This window comes from Poecilia latipinna, unplaced genomic scaffold, assembly GCF_001443285.1.
Source record: "Poecilia latipinna isolate Pla-1442-1.1 unplaced genomic scaffold, P_latipinna-1.0 Scaffold3055, whole genome shotgun sequence".
Taxonomy (NCBI): domain Eukaryota; kingdom Metazoa; phylum Chordata; class Actinopteri; order Cyprinodontiformes; family Poeciliidae; genus Poecilia; species Poecilia latipinna.
In genome coordinates this window covers 42,371-61,429 of record NW_015115671.1, presented here as the reverse complement: position 1 = coordinate 61,429, position 19,059 = coordinate 42,371, and the positions used below count along the sequence as shown (strand labels likewise).

Here is a 19,059-nt window from a genome sequence, read left to right as displayed (position 1 = left end):
TGAGCCGTCGACGAACCGGTCAGACTGAGGAAACATAAACCAGGATGGCAGGAAGTCATGAGGAGGGCTTTCATTCTCAGTGGACGACTACGCAGTACACACACACACACACACACACACACACACACACACACACAGAGAGAGAGAGAGAAGTCACACCCATTTCAACTCTTCAATAGTTTCTTTTCTTCCAGAATACATAAATAAATTTTAATGGATGGAAAATAATTCAGCTTGACAGAAAGTTAAATAAATTCTCTTTTTCATGCTTTGTAATGCCAAGCTTTATTTTATAGACCTGCGTTGTGCCAGTTGATCATTATTAACAACTAGACTCAATCAGGTTAATAAAACTGATTCATGTTCATATTCATAGAAATAGTTTCAGCTTACAAACAACTTGAGCCAGTTCTCATTTATTTATCTTTCTAAAACTGGTTTTATGGGTCTAATTCAAGGGTTTCCTGTGTGGAGGTCTCATGTTAGGGAAAAGTTAACCACTGATTTTGGAAAATCAACACAATGGCCTGTTAAACAGCTTCTAAATATCTGTGCTCCCACGTCGCCACTACTGCTTTGTTGTTCTACTTTTAACTGGATTGAAATGATTTCTGTGTTAAGGACCAATGGTTATTTATCTGAGAGGGCTACAGAAGTGTAGATGAGCCAGCGAAGCTTTGCCTCGGGTCCAAACCGTTCGTCATCAGGCAGGGCAGGATGGAGGCTCTGGGTCTGCTATGACTCTCACATGACTGCAGCCTTCAAATGAAAATATTTGCCTTTTCATTAACTGGCTGAAGGTAGAGATATTGTTATATTGATTTATAACTACACTTACAGATTAAATTGATCTGATTTCCATGAATGTATTTTATTCAAAAATGTACATACATTACTAAAACACATGTAGCATTTTATGCCACTGATTTGAACATTTGAGATTTGTTTTTCACTTAAACTCCCACAATCCTTCACTCTGGGCCCAGAGCCAGAATTTGTTTGGGAACCCCAAAGATTTTCCTTTTGTTGTTAATAAATGCATATTTTACAAAGATTGTACTGTATGTACGACTCATTGTCAAGTTTATTGGTTTAGCATAATTCCAGCAACAAGGTAGTTAAATGTGCTTTACATCATAAAAACATCTGACAGTCTTCAGCTGTGAAATTAGCAACAAACTTTACATTCTGTCAAATGCCATTATCAAAATCATCCATACTCATCAAATATGTTGATCAATGATCCATTTATAATGTTTCACAGCAGCTCTAACAAAGTAGAGCAAACCTTTATAGGTCTGGGATAAAACCAGGAAGTAAACTGAGGATAGAGGAGAATAAACTCTGTAATGATGGATCAGTTTAGCAGCATGTGGCTCATCAAATTATTCCTCTTTCACTGATATCAGTGTCTCTGACTGATTGTTGTGAAATCTGCTACAGCTGATGGAATAAGGAAGAAAACATGTGATTGGGGTCAGAGGTCAGGAGTTCAGAGCTTCAGCTTCCCGGCCAGCGGGCTGCTGGGGTAGAGCCTGCAGAATCGGCCCAGGGTCCAGATGGGGAAGACGTTTCTGTAGGAGGTGTAGCTGATGGCGCAGCTCTTGTTGAACACACCAGAAATGTTTTCCTGAAAAGCAAAACAAAAGTTTTCTTACTGCCACTGGATTTGGTTTCAGATGGATGATCTGAGTTAAAGAGGCGCCGATTCACCTGAGGCCAGTCTCCGTTGAGAAGCTGCTTCTGGACCAGCAGCTGGACTCCTCTCTCGATGGCCTGCTGGTCAGGATGTCTGCAGAGACATCAGGAACCTTCATGAACCTTCTGAACTCTTCCCTGACGTCCGGCTCGGCGCCTCACCTGACGGCCATGAGTCCCAGCAAAGCCCAGCAGGTGTTGTGGATCTGAGCCGCGCCGCTCTGGACGTAGCGCCGCTGCTCACACGACTCAAAGTCCTCCCCCCAGCCTCCGTCAGACATCTGGTGCTCCAGCAGGAAGCGGCACGCTTTCTGCACCTCCACCGGAACCTCTCTGCTCACAAAGAGGACGGACTTTAGAGTCGGTGTTCCTAAAGGCAGCAGATGTGAGTTTGTCCGTCTTACTCGGCCTTGTAGGTGTGACCCATGCAGGCGAAGGCTTCCAGACCGAACCAGGTTCCATAGGTGAAGCAAACCCCCCAGGATCTGAGGAACAAGCAGAACAAAACCCAGTTACCTCTGATGGATTTCTACCAGAGATAAAAACAGGCTCACCCCTCCCAGGATCCATCGGTCCTCTGAACCCGCCGGCAGAACTCCAGGCCGTCCGTCAGGGTGGATCTGAGCAGCAAGCAGAACTTCAGCTTTCTGAAACGTTTCGGTTGCTTTTTCCTTCACTTTATAAAATTATTTTATTCTAACCTCAAAAACACACCACAGATTTCCTCCTGTTGTTATTAAACCAGTACAAAGCCTGAGTGAAAAAACTGTGAAAGTTTAATCCCAAAACTTGGCTGCATTATCAAAAACACAAACAAAAGACATAAAATCCAAGAATTTAAAGGAAAAATCATTTTTATGATGCAAAAACAAAATATTCTCTGAACTTTGTCATAGAAGAACAGCATGTAGTGATGATCAACTCTGGAGAGTTAAACGCTGCAGGAAAGTTAGACTTTCAGCTGCTTCCTTTCACTACACACATCCTTTAAGCAGTCATTGATTGGCTCACTAACAGGAAGTTTTCTCTTCCCACTGTTTTTGGGAGAAACCGGCTGATTCTGTATCAGAATAAAGATGCTGGTCAGAACCTGAGCAGAATTCAGGACTTCTTAACATTTGAGTTACAACGGTAGCTCTGAGCTACAGAGAGCCTGTGTTCGCCACTGAGCTCTTAAAACTGCAGATGGAGTGCTGGGTGGTTAGGTCTCTGTTTTTGATCCTCACCAAACAAACTGGTGTAAAATGTTCAGCTGTTGAACTCCCACCTCTAAAATTGGCTGCATTATAAATTTTTCTTCAACATTTCTTCATTATAATATGTAATAGTTGTCGAGACCTTGAAGCCTGAATGTAGCTGAAAGTAAACTGTGCTTCCTGCGTATCATAAGGTCTGATGATGGTGATGCAGACGGATGTTTCTACCTGATCTCTGCGGCGCGGTGATCAGGGTGAACCTGGAGGAAATGCCTCAGAGCCTGCATGGCTGCAGACGTGCACTCCACATAGGTGTAGTCGATCATGATGTCACCTGGTGCAGACAAGCAGAGCTCAGAGTTAAAACCTGCTGCAAGGCTGAAAAACCACATCAGCCCTAAACCTGTGAACAATCTGGAGGTTCAGTTCTATTTTCATGGAGCCTAAACTGCATGAAGGGAAAAATTAAAATATATTATGTTACTACAATTGAAACTCAGATTTGTTAAAGTATCTGTAGAAGCAGCGATTTGCTCTGAGGCTTGATAACATTTACCAAACACTTCAGACGGGTTGAGCAGCTCCAGGAGTTTTCCTCCTCGTTTGGTTTCATACGTAGCAAATCCTCCGTCTCTGTTCCTCATGCTCAGCAGCTGCAAGACAGAAACAGACTCACAACTCAGATTAAAGCAGACGGAGCAGAGAGGCCTTCAGCTGTGTGGAGACACGGCCTTCTCTGTCCTGCCATCATGAAGCCACTGGAACGATCAAAGGTCCAGAGATTCAGGCTTCGCTCTCACTGCAGCTCTTCATGCTCAGCTTCTGGTTTTACTGAAAACTGATTTATTTTTGATACTAAATGTTACGTGTGAACGGCTCTCTGCATTTCCAGACAAAAAACGAAGCCGTCCTCCAGCAGTGCTCTGTTTATGGCAGTAAAGATGGCCGCCGCAGTAAAGATGGCCGCCGCAGTAAAGATGGCCGCCACAGTAAATATGGCCGCCGCAGTAAATATGGCCGCCCTCTCAGGATGGATTGTAAAGTTGTTGAGAGCGACAGCAGATGGAGGCTGATAAACAGGAAGCTAACCGCTAACAGCAACAGCCTTTAGTGGAGCTGCAGCTTCTGACCCGGTTCTGACTCGGTTCTGACCCGGTTCTGACTCGGTTCTGATCCAGTTCTGACCCGGTTCTGACTCAGTTCTGACCTGGTTCTGACCCGGTTCTGAACCAGTTCTGACTCGGTTCTGTTTGGATGTGAAGTCGGACCAGGACTGATGGGGCAGAGATGTGATGCTTTCATCACTTCATTATTGTCATTTGCAGACATTGTTCAGATTAACCGTCTGCTGAATTATGACCAGATAAAATGCGATGATCCTGCAGACGAAGACAGTCAGATACAGTTTAGTTCCACGTATGGAAGTGGAACAGGTTGGACTTTTTCAGGTGAAAAAATCGAAATTGTGTCGTTCAAACTGCGGTGAAAAAGCCGGATTATGAGTTTCATTCGCCTGCTGTGTGAATTCAGCTGGAAACTGGATGTTGGATAAATTTGTACCAAAAACTGCAGGGAATCAGAGTTAGACAACAAACTGTCAGGACGGTGAATCCAGAAACAGAATCCAGTTAATGATGGAGGAAATTTCCCAGCATGCATCACAGAATCAATAAAAGCAGCACAATAATCAAACTGACCACATTAACGGCGTCGTACAAACGCTGCGAGCTGATTGGCTGCCTGATGGAGGGACAGAGCTCCTGCAGCAGCATCACCGACTTCAGGCCTTCAGCCGTGCAGTCGGCCACGATCCAGCCACAGTCCCGGGTGCTGAACGGGAAGCCGCCCTGACAAGCACACAAACACGCTTAAATATTTCCACACAGATGAAAATATCCAGGTTTGTTTGTTTGAGTTTGGAGTAAATCTGAATAATTTCTGAGCTATTTGTTGCTGTTATGTGATTTTTCTTGCACCTTGTTCATCTGTCTGTAGTATTTCTGGTATTCAGGTGGATTCTCAGGAATCTGTTGAGGTGGAGGAAGTGGCTAAAGATCAGGAAACATGTTCAGGTCTCCATGTTGGCTTACAGCAGGAGGCGCTAACGAGCCGTAACCTGAGTGACCCTGAGGAAGTCATGGGCGTCATGGAGACATCCGAGCAGCTTGGGGTCGTCCTGCGCTCCAGCCTGAGGGTTTCCACACAGAAACAACGTCAACAAGCAGCAGAGAGACATGGAGGGAAACGATGGAGACGCGTTTTCACGTCACCTCCAGGAAAGCCTGAACAGCGAAACACGTGTCCCAGAGCTGAGAGCCGTTGGTTCCCTGAAGACGAAACGACACGGAGAAACTTTACTGACAAACACAATGAGAGGAAACATCTGGAGATCACAACTGCTCTCCTCTTTAGGGGTTTATTTGTGTTCCAACTACAAACTGCAGTGAGTTTACTGAGCCAGACGTGACTGAGCAACAAGAAGAAGGAACATTTATTTCCTTCTTTAGTGGAACCGCAAAAATCTGGAGGGACTGATTTAAGCAGTAAAGAACAGAAGTTAAATGTTTGATGTTCTGCAGAACCGAATCCACAGATGGACAGATTTTACTGCTGTGGAAAAGTTTTCACACCCCTTGAACATTTGTCAATTTTGTTTTGTTGAACCCAAAGCAGTGAGTAATAAGCTGATGCATGACTGTGAGTTTATTACAAATTACAAATAATCACTTCAACACAAAAACACATTGTGTTGAAGTGATGCTAACTCCCACCTGCAGGTGGCAGTATTCATTTTACCACACTGCTGAGAGAGAAAATATCAAAATTTCTCACAGATATTTTTAAAGTAGCACCACATAATCAGTAATTCTGACTGCAAAAAAGTCACTAAAACAATTGCCAAATCCAGGCAGGACTGTTAAAGTAAATTATTAATTTCTCAAAATGAAAGTGGTGAAAATAAAAGCAGTAGGAACTGTTGAGGCTAAATTGTCACCTGCATTTTCATCCCATCCAGTCCCAGCCTGTAAGAAACACAAACAGCAGCTGAGCTGGGCGGTTCTTCTCGTTACTTTCTATGTTCTACGTTCTTGATCAGAACGTTTCAAACTGACCACAGGTAGTCTGGGATCCTGGAGACGTGCTCCTGAAACACGGCCGATGTGGGGCCGTCCACGTACCAGCGAACCAGCATGTTGATCGTCTTAGAGATCTGCACCAAAACATGAAGACCGTTTCCTCAGAGCTCTCAGCTCAGAGTTCGTGGTGAAGTGATTTCTCCTCACCGGCCCGATGCTGATGCACTTGGTGAAGCGGTCGTCGGCCTGGATGTGGTCGTACAGCTCTCTGACGGCCATCTTCCTCAGCGCGGTGCTGTGATGAGCTTCATACAGGTTCAGCACCACTGCAGACAGTCACACTGTGAGACTAAACAGCTACACATGAAGGAAACATCTGGAACAGCTCAGTGCCAGGATGACCCTTGACCCAATGCAGTTAGTGGGAGACAGATGGATTCTGGATAAAATAATTATAATAACATGGACGTTTCCTTCCCATGCATGAAACTCCTTCAGCCTCAGGCTGCTGCATCCTCTGTGCACAAAGGAACGTAATCACAGATCCTTCCTCCCAGCAGCTGGCAGACTTTCTAACAATGTGTTAAAATCCCTGATGATATTTAATATTTTTCCCTTTTTCCCCCCATTCTGCTACCGTTAGATTCTTATTCCTACTTTTTTATTTCTATATTTTGTGCCTCTAACTGAAAAGCACCGAATCAATGGTGTTAAATGGAAGCTAATGATGTAGCGCTAAATTCAGGCATGTTTACACGCCCCATAGATAAATGAGAAAATACGTTCCAACATAGAAAATCACTCTCAACTGGTCAAATTTTCCATCGCAGACTTTCATGTTTCCACTTCAGGAAGTGATTCTCTGGACAAACTTTCACTCAGTTTCAGTTTTGTTAGCTCTGTTGCTGTTTTAGCCGAACTGACGACCAAAGGGCTTCAGTCATGGAGGACATCAGCAGGTTTTTAAATGTTTACGTTCTACAGCATTGCATTCTGGGTACAGAACAAACAGCATTTGCTTCACCGGATCATGACGAAACTCTTAAAACAGTTTATGTGAATTTTTTCATTAATTTATTTTATTAGCCTCCCGGGTTGGTTGTTCATGTAAGTGATGTTTCTTCTACAAACCTCTTTCGTTCGTTATATTTCTGCTATTTGCTCAATAAGGTTTATTTAAAAAGGAAGAAAGTGAGGAGAGGAAGTGGAACTGCTGCGTAAACAGTCTTCACCCACTTCAAAATAAGAGCATGAATATAAAAGTTTAACTACTTGAAGAATTTTTAACAGTCGAAAACCAAAACTTTAACACAGATACTGAACTTTATTAAACTGAAAGTTTGTAAAATAACCAAATTAGCACTTTAAAATGTATTAAGGAAAGCTAAGTGTGATAAACATTTTCTAAATTAGTGAAAATTAGCTTTGCTGTTAGCGGATTAGCACATCATTGACGATAAGCTAGCCAGGTTCAGGCTTTGGTCAGAACGTCTCCAGACTTCCTGGATGATTTCTGATTTTCTACTGAGCCAGAACCAGAACCTGCACGGTACCACTCCACGTGTTTATGACTGAGTTATGGTCAGACGGTTCTTACTGTAGGCCACAGAGAGCAGCGTGCTGTGAGGAGTGTAGAGGTCACAGGCGGCCACGTTGTTCCTCTGAGCGCTCCAGTTGATGGAGGCGAAGTCCTGGACGAAAAGCTCCTGAGGAAAAACAGGAGAATCAGTTTGTGGAGCGAGTTGGCAGCGATTTACCTTCCTGCTGCTGTTTGCAGCATTTCCCCCCCTGCTTCTGTTACTCGTTTTGTTTTTCTGTTGCATTTGTGGTTTTTGTAATTTGCATCAGTCATGTTTCTGCAGCGTTTCGTCATTTGCTGCACATTTTCACATCATCACTTTTTACCAGAAGCATAACTAGTAAGTTATTTAACTCTGAAAGGATGTAATTCAGAGATGATAATCACATGTTTAGGATGTTAATATGAGTTCTATTTGGACTTTTGGGGAAAAACTTAAGTTTTTTGTTGTTTTGAGAGATAAATTAAAGGTTTAATGAATCACAAACTGTTTTATAGACGAATGATGAAAATTCACCCCAGATTTAATGTCTCCAAATGCTGCAGTTCAAAACAAGTTTCTTTCTAAGGTAGTCCAAATAAAACCAGAAAAATGTTATTCTTTAATAAATTCATGTTCAGAAAGTGCAGAAAAATCTGGTTAAGGTTTGACTGTCTCAGTAAGTTAGAGTTTTAAAAACAGTGAAACAGCCCTTCAAATAGTCTCTGTAATGTAATATGTTTATTAAATGAGCTCATGATGGGGAGGCATCATGGTGTCACCTGTCGAAGGCTGAGAATCAGAGGGTCTTCCTCTGCTGACAGCCTGACAGCGTAGCAGTAGCTCATAGGCAGGTAGACCTGGCGGCAGTGGCACCACAGGGTGGATGGGTGGGCTGGCATCCAGGCGGGGAACAGCCTGAAACAACCAGGAAGCGTCTGAGAAAGACCCGATATTGGAGAAGACAAAACTGTGTCTGCCTTTAAAACCCAGAGCTGAGCGTGACCCACCACATCTCTGGCAGTAACGTGTTCAGTCCCTCCCAGCTGTAGACGTTCAGAACAGCCAACCAGAATTTACCCCATGATGGGATCCCGACGGCGCCACCTTGAAAAGGACACACGGAAAGCACCAGAAAACACCAACGGTTCGTTACTAACAACGTTCACATGTTCAAGGGAAGCAGTGAGTTTAACATCTGTGAGCGACTGGATCTGATCCAAACCTTTGCCGTGCAGGTTGTTCCGAGCACGAACCAGATCTGGATCATCAGGATCCACTCCCAGAATCCTCAGAGACGTGTAGCTCAGCGCCGTTCCAAACACTGTGGATTTGTCCTCAATGTGTCTGAGGCAGAAACACAGCAATCATTCCCCAACAAGCAAAATGAGAAGAGTTTTTAAAGACTTTTTGGAGTTCAAAAGACAAAATAACTCTTTATGTCTCTTCATCCTTAATGCCTGAATGACTTTTAGTTCTGGGAAGAAAGTTTGGCTTCCTTTGTTAGGCGGTTCTACAGTTACATGGCCACTAGATGGCACTGTTTCCCCAAGATAAAAGCCTGGTTGACTCACAGCCCCCAGCCTCCGTCTGGCAGCTGAACGGAGCGAAGGTACCTCACCATCTCCTTCTTCCAGGCCTCTGGCAGAGGAATCTTAGCAATATGACATGTGATCAGGAGACCTGGGAAACAAACACAGGCAGAAATTAAGGCTGCATTCACAACAGCTCTGTTTAATCTGCTTTTATCAAACTCGACTTAGTTTGCTTAGAAAGTCTGGTTCGTTTGGGGAACTGTGGATGCTGATCGAATCAAAACAGCAAACTCTGTTCCGCCTAAAAACCTCAGTCTGGGTTTGAATAGATACGTGGATTCAAGCAGGAAGTGCATTCTGGGTAAATACAACCAAACAAACATGCTAGCCTGGTGCGAGCAGTAGAAATGGCTCCCGCTCTTTAGCCAAAGACAAAAGTGAAATCCTCCAAACACTAAAATCTGGTGCCTCCATTTTTGTTTACATTTTGTGAAGGAGGAAGTTGCTCTCATGTCACCTTCAGAGTTTTTCATGTTTTTTCATTTAGTAATTCGTGGTGCAGCGCCCCCACAGGCTAGGAGGGGAACAGGTTGGTCAAAGGGTTTGGATCGTTTTACACAGCAAACCGTATCAGCTGGAAATGTAACAAATGTTGAAGTTATGGTCCCCAATCGAACAGAGTCTACTGAACTATCAGATGTGGAAACTCTACATGTTAGGCTCCAGGATGGTTTCTGTTCCTGTCCGCCGGGTGAGTGGTTCACCTGGGAGCAGGAAGAGGGGTCCACCGTAGTCCCCCGCCCAGTGGCCGTCCTCAGCCTGGAGCCATCGGTAGAAGTTCATACCTTTAGCTGCAGCATCCAGAGCCGTTTCAGAGGCCGAGGAGTCTGACACAAACCGACTCTGTAGACAGAAATCAGGATCAGACTGTTGAGGCAGACCTTATTTCTTTACAACACACCTAGAGCAGCCAGACCTGCGCCAGTTCTTTGGGTTTCTCAGGGTTTTCTTTGGATTTCTGTTGGATTTACAATCAACAGTCCAGTTTCCTTTCACGCAATTAAAAAGCAAGACTTTCAGCTCTAGTTTCCTAAAGCATCAACAACCAAGACTCTGAGTTTTACAGCCCAGTTAATAGAGTGAAATGTGGAAAAATAGAAAAAGACTGAAGACCTACGATGTCCAGACCCAGAGAATGAGCTTCCAGCATGGTCTGCTCCCTGCTGGGCGTCTCCTGGTCGTCCACGTAGCTCCAGGTCTGCCTGCCCTCTGCGTTTCTCAGCCTCCAGCGGCTCAGGTTGGTGGCCGGCTCCGTCTTGTACGGCCCGCCTCGCCTCCGCAGCTGCCTGCCACAGAAACAACCAAACTGCAGGTCAGATTTTACTGTGGAAACTAAAGAGTTTCTACAGAAACTTTAACAGGCAACAGTAAATGGTTCTGCACCAGGTACTGCTTATGTGTCATCAGTGCATGAATAATGTGTGTGATATTCTTAAGGGACTGTTGTCTTATGTTTTCCATGAGTTGTGGGTTTAATTTTGTATGCTAACAAGATATTCAGTCCATTTGATTCCACCTGAGCCAGCCTTCTCTTTAGTTTAAAACTTTCAGTTTTTAAACAGCATTTATGTTTAACTTTATGTCTCAGTTATGCTTTTTATCCTCAAGGCTGGGATTCTGACATGAGAGGTTCAATTTGCTGCAACAGAAATGCATCTGAACATCAGGTAAACAGGATCATATGTTACTAATGCTGAATCTATAGATGGGAGAAAACAGAATCTGTCCAGGCTTCGCTTTCCAAAGAGTCCAAATTTAAGGGACACATTAGGACTCAGCACTCAGTGGGCCTGTTCCAGCCTCGCTACTTTCATGGAGAAAAGTGAGCAACCAGGAAGTTGTCCCACCTGGATTATTCAGAGGTTCTTCAGGGTCCTGGACCAGAAACAGATCCATGCCTAATTTTGATGGCCTAGTCAAAGCCCTCCCTGTCTTCATGTCTCAGGTGATTAAGCTCTTTACAGTTTTTGCATCACTACACTTTATAAAGTCACATATTGACACTTTATGGACAGATGTTTAAATAAATAAACCTCCAGAGCTGATGGAAGTAGTCTGGCTTTAAGTTTTTATGTATTACAATTAAACTCCAGAGTCACTAACTTTATTTAAATAGAAAGTAAAACAAATACTCACGTTCCTTCAGACATTTCTGCTGATAAACTCAGAAACTGGATTCTTCTGAAGGATGTGAATGAAGTTCGTCACCTGGTGCTGAAACTCCACCTGCTGCTCTGTTCGTGGGAGTTGTAGTTCCCACAGCACCGCTCACGGGTTCAATCAACACAAGCTAATACCACATTTCCCATGAACCCCTGCGGGGAGCGGCCTCTGAGGCGTTTGCTGCTTGGTGAATGTGGAGAGACATGAGCAGAGACTCAGCTGGCCAATCACAGGCAGGCTGGGCGGAGAGAGGGCGGGACTATGTCGAGTTTGACCAATGAGATTCCTCCTGAGGTAAACACAACACATGTGCTCATTGTGGACCCGGCGAAGGGACAAAGTACAGCCTTATTCTATAAATGAAAATACCACTAAAGCCTTTAGATTTCTTAATTATTATATTCTGTTTACATTTAATGAATTTAGGACTAGCGTATTACATCAGACTAAAAAAACAATAATACATAAGTGTGGGTTCAATGATAAATGTGTTAAAGACCTGCTTAATGGTTGACGTTTTCAAAAAATACTTTAAATCTGGTAAACAAGAGAATACTGATTCTAGTTTAATCATTTAATTTCAGTCACTTACCAGTTAAGAATATAACATAAGATATAAAATCAATAATAATTGTAGGAGCTATTTCTCTATTCTCAGTTAAATCTTAGAATTTAGATTATTTATTTTATTTGCTTATTTTCTGGTTAATTTATAACTGGAAATTTTGTTTAATTCTAGTTATTTAGAAAAAGTTTTTGGGCTAATAATTCACTTAATTAGTTAATTAATTTCAGTTTGGGATATGAGTGTTTCACATATGTAGGGATGCACATGGGTGGTCACATGGTTTTGGACCAGTCTACCAGTCAGTCTACCAGTTACTTTGACAGTAAGTCAGTCTATCCACCACTCAGTCTGGACTCAGTCAGTGAACCGGTGCAGGAATCAGAGCAGGAGAAGCAACAGAATCCTGTAGCTTGTTTGCTTGAACTGTGAAATAAAGCAGCAAAGAACTGCATGTTTACTTTTGGTCTTTTAGGAAATGCTAGGCCAGAAACCCGCGGTGCATCAAGTGGCTGGTTGAGTTTAATTTACTTTGATCACCTTGAAGTCTTAAGTTTTTTACTTTTGAATTTTGAGTTTTTGGACAGGTAGGTAGGGAAGGTACTGTTATTTCTTCACACTCAGAGCTGAACGAGGTCTAAAGTTAAGTGAGCAGGACTGGATTCTTTTAGTTAAACCAACTGAGTCTGAGGAAGGACTGATGGATACATTTACGCTTTCACTGTGTCAGACTATCAGTGTTAACATAAATGTTAAAGTCCTTCATCATAATCACCTTATCAGTATTTAACAATAAATTATGTTTATGTTCATATTATCTCAGAAATGAGTAAAGGCCTGTAATTATTTTATGTTTCTCTTCAGAACCGTAATTATCTTTATTCCATTTGAGGAGAAGCCGTAGTAGAGCTGATGCTAAGCTAGCGCTAAGCGCGCTAAGCTAACTAAGCTAACGAGTCCTTTCCATGTCGGGAAACATTATGAGACACAAAGGGTTCCCAAAGAGTAAAGCGCAGCAACAGAAAATATGCGTAGAAATATTTTTATGTCAGAATATTTAGAATATTTCTAACACATAAATATATTGGAAGGGCGACTGTGGCTGTGTGGGTACCGTAGTCATCTTGCGATCGGAAGGTTGTAGGTTCGATTCCAGCTTCGTCCTGGCACATGTCGATGTGCCCTTGGGCACCTAACTCCGTTTGTGAGTGCGAATGGGTGAGTGTGATTCTAATGTAAAGCACTTTGAGTGGTCAAAATGACTGGAAAAGCACAATATAAGTTCAGTCCATTTACCCATAATAACTTGATAAGGTCAAATCAAGTCTCAAACAGCAATAATACAGAAATAAGTTTTATTCAAACACAATACCTGTCCAGAAATAAACATTCCCATGAGGACCCACTTCATAAAAAAATCTGCATAGTTAAATGTGATGTTTGAAAGGTTTTGTGTTTGGAGACTCCTCCATTCTCAGTTTCTGAAGAGCTGACCAAACTGGAAACTATTTTGTCATCAGACTCAAGTATCAGTCAAAGCTTGTTGAATTATTTATTCTGTTGTGTAACAGCTCACCGTAACATAGCCTTCGGTTTTGAAAGCATAACTGTAAATGTTGAAATACTGAAGGAGCTGTGTGTTTGCACAATAAGATCTGTTTGGAGGGTCCAAGCTGTGCAAACATGTTAGCAATCAAAGTCCATCCATCACGCTGTGCAGAAAGGATGAAACAAAGACTCACTTATTTGATGCGAAGGCTGGGTCACAGATTAAACTGTGGGTGTTTTAGAAATAACAACATGAAGCAACAGTTTCTCGGATCTGACATGACTTTGAACATAAGGATGACGAATGGAGCGGATTATGAAAACTGGTGACGGCATTCTTTACGCCAAACGAAGGATGACAGCAGGAAGTTCAGACGCGGTGATGCTGAACGGATTCAGGCTGGAGGAATCACATAAAAACAGCAACGAGTGACAGAGGAATCAGTGGATCGGCTCACCTGGACAGAACTCTGCTGAGGATTCTTCCTCTGCATCACCACAGGTAAGAGCGGTGCATCACAGTAGGGTAGGGTATTATTTTAATTCCTCTGAGGTTTGATGATCATCTGCTTCTTTTAAACAGAGTTTTCTGAAGAGAGACAGCCAGAAGCTGAAGCTGTGAGATGGATCGACACGGACAGGGTAAATCTGAAATATTGATCTCCAACTGATTTTTTTATTACAAAGAACCAGATTTGTGGCTTTACCATCACCCAAAAACTGGCTTTTAATTGTCTTTTATATTCGTTCTCAGGAGGACATGGACCTGGTGGTTGTGGTGGGAAGGGACCTGGACCTGGTGGTTTTAGTGTCACATACCTTGGACATGTTAGTTGTGGTGAAAAAAACCTTGGACATGGTGGTTGTGGTGGGAAAGACCATAGTCTTGGACACGGTCATGGTGGGTGTGGTGAGACAGACTATGGACATGGACATGGACATGGACATGGTCATGGACATGGACATGGACATGGACATGGACATGGACATGGACACGGTCATGGACATGGACATGGACATGGACATGGACATGGACATGGACACGGTCATGGACATGGACATGGACACGGTCATGGACATGGACATGGTGGGTGTGGGAAGGTCAAGCAGAGACGGAGGTGTAAGCGTGGTCACCAACACCAGAAGTGCCACAAGAAAGGGAAGAGCTGCCACGGGGTGAGAGCCTTTTCTCCAGTCCTTGATCTTCTCGGCGTTTTCTGCCTGAATATTATTTACAGTGTCAGACTGAACATTAACGATGTTTCTGTTTCCTCTCAGTCCTCCAGCAGCTCCTGCAGCAGCAGCGACTCTGATTAGATGGAGACGTCTCAACCATCTTCATCTCCAAAAAACAACAATAACCTGTTCCACTGTACTCACTATAAAAACCAACAGTAGAATGAGATGTTGGATTTGTTTCTTGGTTAGATTTTAAATAAAGCATGTGAAATCCAAACAAATGACTGTGTTCAGTTTTTCATTTCATCCAAACTGCTGTTGTGGGTCTGGACAGGCAGAGCTACCAATGAGGAGAGACCAAAGAGAGTCTAACATTCAGTCAGAACACGGCCCGGTTTGATCCGGCAGAACCTGCACTGCAAATCAGCTTAGGCTGTAAATGCTATAGTATTATGTATTACGGTATACAGAAACCAAACTGAACTTATAAAATAGAGATCAAGCCTGAAATCTGGGTGTGGTGATGACCTCTGACCTGAACCTGACATTCTACCAGCTGAACTCAATCAAACCAACGGTCCAGAAGCTGCTGCTGGAGTTCTGACTAAAACCAGGAGGATGGAGACACCACCCGTTCTACATCACCCGGTTCTACACCACCCAGTTCTACACCACCCGGTTCTACACCACCCGGATCTACACCACCCAGTCCTCCACCACCCGGATCTACACCACCCGTTCTACACCACCCAGTTCTACATCACCCGCTCTACAACACCCAGTTCTACACCACCCGGGTCTACACCACCCAGTTCTACATCAAGCGGTTCTACACCACCCGTTCTACAACACCCGGTTCTACATCACCCGGTTCTACACCACCCGGCTCTTCGCCACCCAGTGGTGTAGGATTCTTGCTCTCGATGAAGGCCGACCCTTTTCCCTGCCCTGCTTGCTCTGTTTTTGTCTTTTTCTTTTTCTATATTTTTGGAGCCTTTCTTTGCACATCTTCCTAATCAACAAATTATGGATCTGGTCAACTGGTCTCTCAATGCAATTGACCAAATTTTCTGGATGGCACAGGAGAGCCCTCTTGTCTTGTGCAGACACATCCGGCAGGATTCACCCTGGATTTATTCATGATTCCTGCTGTTTGGAACATATTTTTCCTTCAGTAGGTCAAAACTGGAGGTTTTTCTATGGAACTGGCTGCATCTCTGGGTGTAAGACATTCCTGGAAGTGTTTCAGTTCGGTTGGTGTTTGTCCTTATCAGTTCGCCTCCAAACAGCGTCCACTGCTCTGTGTATAAAGTCTCATGTCCACACCTTTGTCTCTGTATCAGGGTGTGTCTGAATAAGTACTGTGTGCTTGTTTGGCCAAACTTTAATTATGAACACTGGCAATGCTCTGTTGCTATAGTAATTAACGAGCGCCTCTCAATGGCTGCTTGAGAGCAGATTGATTTCTGGCATTCAGAGCAAACGACACTGACTCAAGGAAAGGGTTCGAACAACGTGCTCCCATTTGGAAACCGTATCTGAACATTTTTGGAAGAATGAGTGTTTGTCTGTGGCTGTACCAAATGTCACATCTGCACCTCAGTCACAGTGAAAGCATGGATCAGAGACAGATTATGAAACTCGGTGGACTGAGTGGCAGACGCTCCCATCCAGCTCAGTGCGCTCTGCAGCAGCCCTACAGAGATCCAGAGATTTTATGAAAACAGAAATACAGAATTGTAAAATGACCAAATATTATGACAGTAGAACGAAGGCCAGTTGCTCCCAGCCTTCTGCTCAGCTGTGCTGCCTGGACTGTGTTTTTTTTTCTTTATTAAAACCATCATCATTATTTAACAAACTGGGTTCTCTGCTTCTATCCTCACCAGCTACACTACGATTCATGACACAAAGCACCGATTCCTGAATTATTCCTCTTTACTCCCTCTGATCTTATCTGATCCTGTTTTCTCTGTTTGCCTTTTCTGAAGGTTTGATGTTTGTTTTGTATTGTGTTTTGGTTTCTATGGCTGGTTGAACTGTGACCTTTGTTCACCAAACACCAACACTCCCTACTGCTCACCTCTATGATCATTTGACCAAAGCTTTTACCACATTTATATCTTTCATTGGAAACATTTTTTCTAAAACAGGGAGCAGCTGTTGCACAGATGGATTTAAAAACGTTGCACTTTGGTCCTAATCTAAGATCTTTTATCTGGATCAGAATTGGGTGGATCAATGTTTTGCTTGTTTTAGGTTGGAAACATAAAACTGTTGGACTGAACATTAACTGAGGGTGTTGGCTGCTGAGTCTGCAGATTCACATGGATGGAATTTCATGTTAATTTGGAGATTTTATAGATTTATGGATTTATTTATTTTTTTCTTTAATCCACAAAGGGTCAAAATTATACTTACAGGTTCAAATGCATACTAACACTCCCACTAAGATTTTATTAAATGCTTATTCAGTCACATGTTTTGTGATTGCAGGTGTTTCACCTTTTCCCAGGAAAACTGCTGTCATGAACCGGCAGACCGAACTCAACGCCGTCAGGCTGAATGGCACCAGGTTTAACGGGTCGGTCATGTTTACGAGGTTTATGGCTCAAATGAGTAAACTCATCAAAATCCAAGATTCTTCAACAAATTACCAAAACATTCTCAGATGTTGATGCCTGGCCAACATCTTTTAGCTGAGAAATTCAAACATGGCTCCCTACGCTGCTGCTAGTGGCAACGCCTCACTCGGCCCTTTGGTCCATGTCTGCAGGCTTGGAAGGCTAATAAAATGGACACAGAGCAGAGGAGTGTTAACATCCACCTCAGAGACAGTTAAAGTTAATGATTACACCATGGTTAATGTAGGTCATGCAGGCAGTAAAGCTCCACATCGATAGTTTGATGAGGACTTCCTCAGATTGAAGGTGCAGCAGAGCATAAAAGCGGCTGCAGGTTGAGCTGAATCAGGAGATCCTCTGGAACCAGGTATGAAACTCTGGCTGCATCCCTTCTTCATGGTAAACGCTGCAGAGCTTATTGAAACGTTTTCTCTCTTTCAGAACTTTCAGAGGATTTCTGAATGTACGGCCAGAACCAAGGTAAACCGCCCTCTGATGAAAATCATTCCATTTTGTAGCTTTCATTGACTAACTCTGGGCTTCCTTTGTGTTTAGGGAACCAGTACCCAGGAGGTAACCCTGCTTTTCCTCCACCAATGTCAAACTGCCCTGCTGCACCTGGACATCCAGGACACCCTGGACATCCACACGGTCCAGGACATGGTCATGGACACGGACCTGGACACGGACCTGGACACGGCCAGGGTCAGTGCCATGGACATGGACACAAAGACAAGAAAAAACAGAAGCACAAGGACAAGGACAAGCACAAGCACAAGCACAAGCAAGGCCACAAACACGGCCACTGCCACAAGAAAGGGAAGGACAGCCACGGGGTGAGCCGATCCTCCTGCTGCTCAGATTCCATCCAAAATAAATCATCTCACTGTCAGTTTAAAGGTTTTACAGAAAGTTAAGACCAGAATGTCAAGAAATGTTCAGTAAAATGTTTAAAGATCTAGCTTTGAATAAAACAGACCTGAGAACTGTTAAAGACTTGGTTCCTGAACTTGTTTTGTGTTTTTTCAGGCGTCCAGCAGCTCCTGCAGCAGCAGCAGCAGCAGCAGCAGCAGCGACTCCGACTGAATGAACAACCATCAGTTCTTGGAGTCCTTCTGATTTTAATCTCAGTTGTTTTAAATTTTACAGTAGACGCACAATTAAACCCACAAACACCAATAATCGGTCAGAAAATCTGCACATCAGAACTTGTCAGCCTTTATCGTGTGGAGAATATGATGTTAGTCCTGATGGATTTTGTTTTCTGAGTGGAAAAAGTGATTGCAGCATGTGATAAATGTGAAAGCACAAACCACAGATTGTCTGTCTTTTATTTAAAGCTTCTCCTCCTGTTTGTCCAGAGTCACACCCTGTTCCTGCTGATATTAACTTGTTTTGATAATATTGACAATCTGTGATAGTGAGCAGTAAGGAGCTTTTTACACTGGTTCACCTTAAAGTCAGCAGTTCCTCATTCACTGCATCAGAAAACTGGCTTAAACCTTCATTTTATTTTTATTCCAATCACTCAGTAACACATATGAATCAGAAAAAAAAATCAGAAAAAAATACAAATTTACTATATTTGCTTCCTATTCACATAAAAATAAAAATTAGCTTCTGAACTCGCTTCATCATCATAACTTTCACATTTCTTTGAAATGCATCATGATCCATTTTTCCATCAAAGCTCCTCTTTTACCAAAAGATGTCAAAGTTTAGACTTTGTTTCTGTAAAATCACTGTAAATACAGGAACACACTGTGTTTGGTCTAGCAGAGGGTTGAGGGAGCCAGACACACACTCAGTGCTCAGGGCAGTTCAGAGAAACCAGTCAACCCAACATTTATGTTGT

At 43.2% G+C, this 19,059-nt stretch overlaps 2 protein-coding genes across 2 annotated transcripts; one reads left to right on the top strand and one right to left on the bottom strand.

The window, feature by feature from the left end:
• Positions 1 to 857: 857 nt before the first annotated feature.
• On the bottom strand, positions 858 to 11,275 carry lss (lanosterol synthase (2,3-oxidosqualene-lanosterol cyclase)). The gene is made up of 22 exons (XM_015022596.1): positions 11,262 to 11,275; positions 10,243 to 10,411; positions 9,830 to 9,968; positions 9,105 to 9,213; positions 8,756 to 8,877; positions 8,541 to 8,637; positions 8,313 to 8,448; positions 7,569 to 7,677; positions 6,179 to 6,297; positions 6,008 to 6,105; positions 5,890 to 5,917; positions 5,165 to 5,221; positions 5,011 to 5,082; positions 4,871 to 4,921; positions 4,592 to 4,741; positions 3,451 to 3,547; positions 3,123 to 3,228; positions 2,253 to 2,318; positions 2,103 to 2,183; positions 1,861 to 2,031; positions 1,714 to 1,792; positions 858 to 1,630 (listed from the first exon to the last, which is right to left on the bottom strand). Exons 1-22 carry the CDS (start codon positions 11,273 to 11,275, stop codon positions 1,493 to 1,495), a joined length of 2,208 nt encoding a protein of 735 aa, XP_014878082.1. The 3' UTR covers positions 858 to 1,492.
• A 6,223-nt stretch (positions 11,276 to 17,498) lies between these two features.
• Positions 17,499 to 18,519, top strand: LOC106939994 (proline, histidine and glycine-rich protein 1-like). The gene is made up of 4 exons (XM_015022592.1): positions 17,499 to 17,571; positions 17,646 to 17,684; positions 17,760 to 18,040; positions 18,234 to 18,519. Exons 2-4 carry the CDS (start codon positions 17,666 to 17,668, stop codon positions 18,288 to 18,290), a joined length of 357 nt encoding a protein of 118 aa, XP_014878078.1. The 5' UTR covers positions 17,499 to 17,571; positions 17,646 to 17,665; the 3' UTR covers positions 18,291 to 18,519.
• The last annotated feature ends 540 nt before the right edge of the window (positions 18,520 to 19,059 follow it).

Bases quoted from the DNA above. Each gene is read 5' to 3' on its own strand.
- lss (XM_015022596.1), bottom strand. The intron at 8,878-9,104 runs GTGAGTCAACCA...TTTCTGCCTCAG, and splicing joins CCAGACGGAGGCTGGGGGCT to ACACATTGAGGACAAATCCA. The intron at 8,449-8,540 runs GTGGGTCACGCT...TGGTTGTTTCAG, and splicing joins ACGTTACTGCCAGAGATGTG to GCTGTTCCCCGCCTGGATGC.
- LOC106939994 (XM_015022592.1), top strand. The intron at 18,041-18,233 runs GTGAGCCGATCC...GTGTTTTTTCAG, and splicing joins AAGGGAAGGACAGCCACGGG to GCGTCCAGCAGCTCCTGCAG.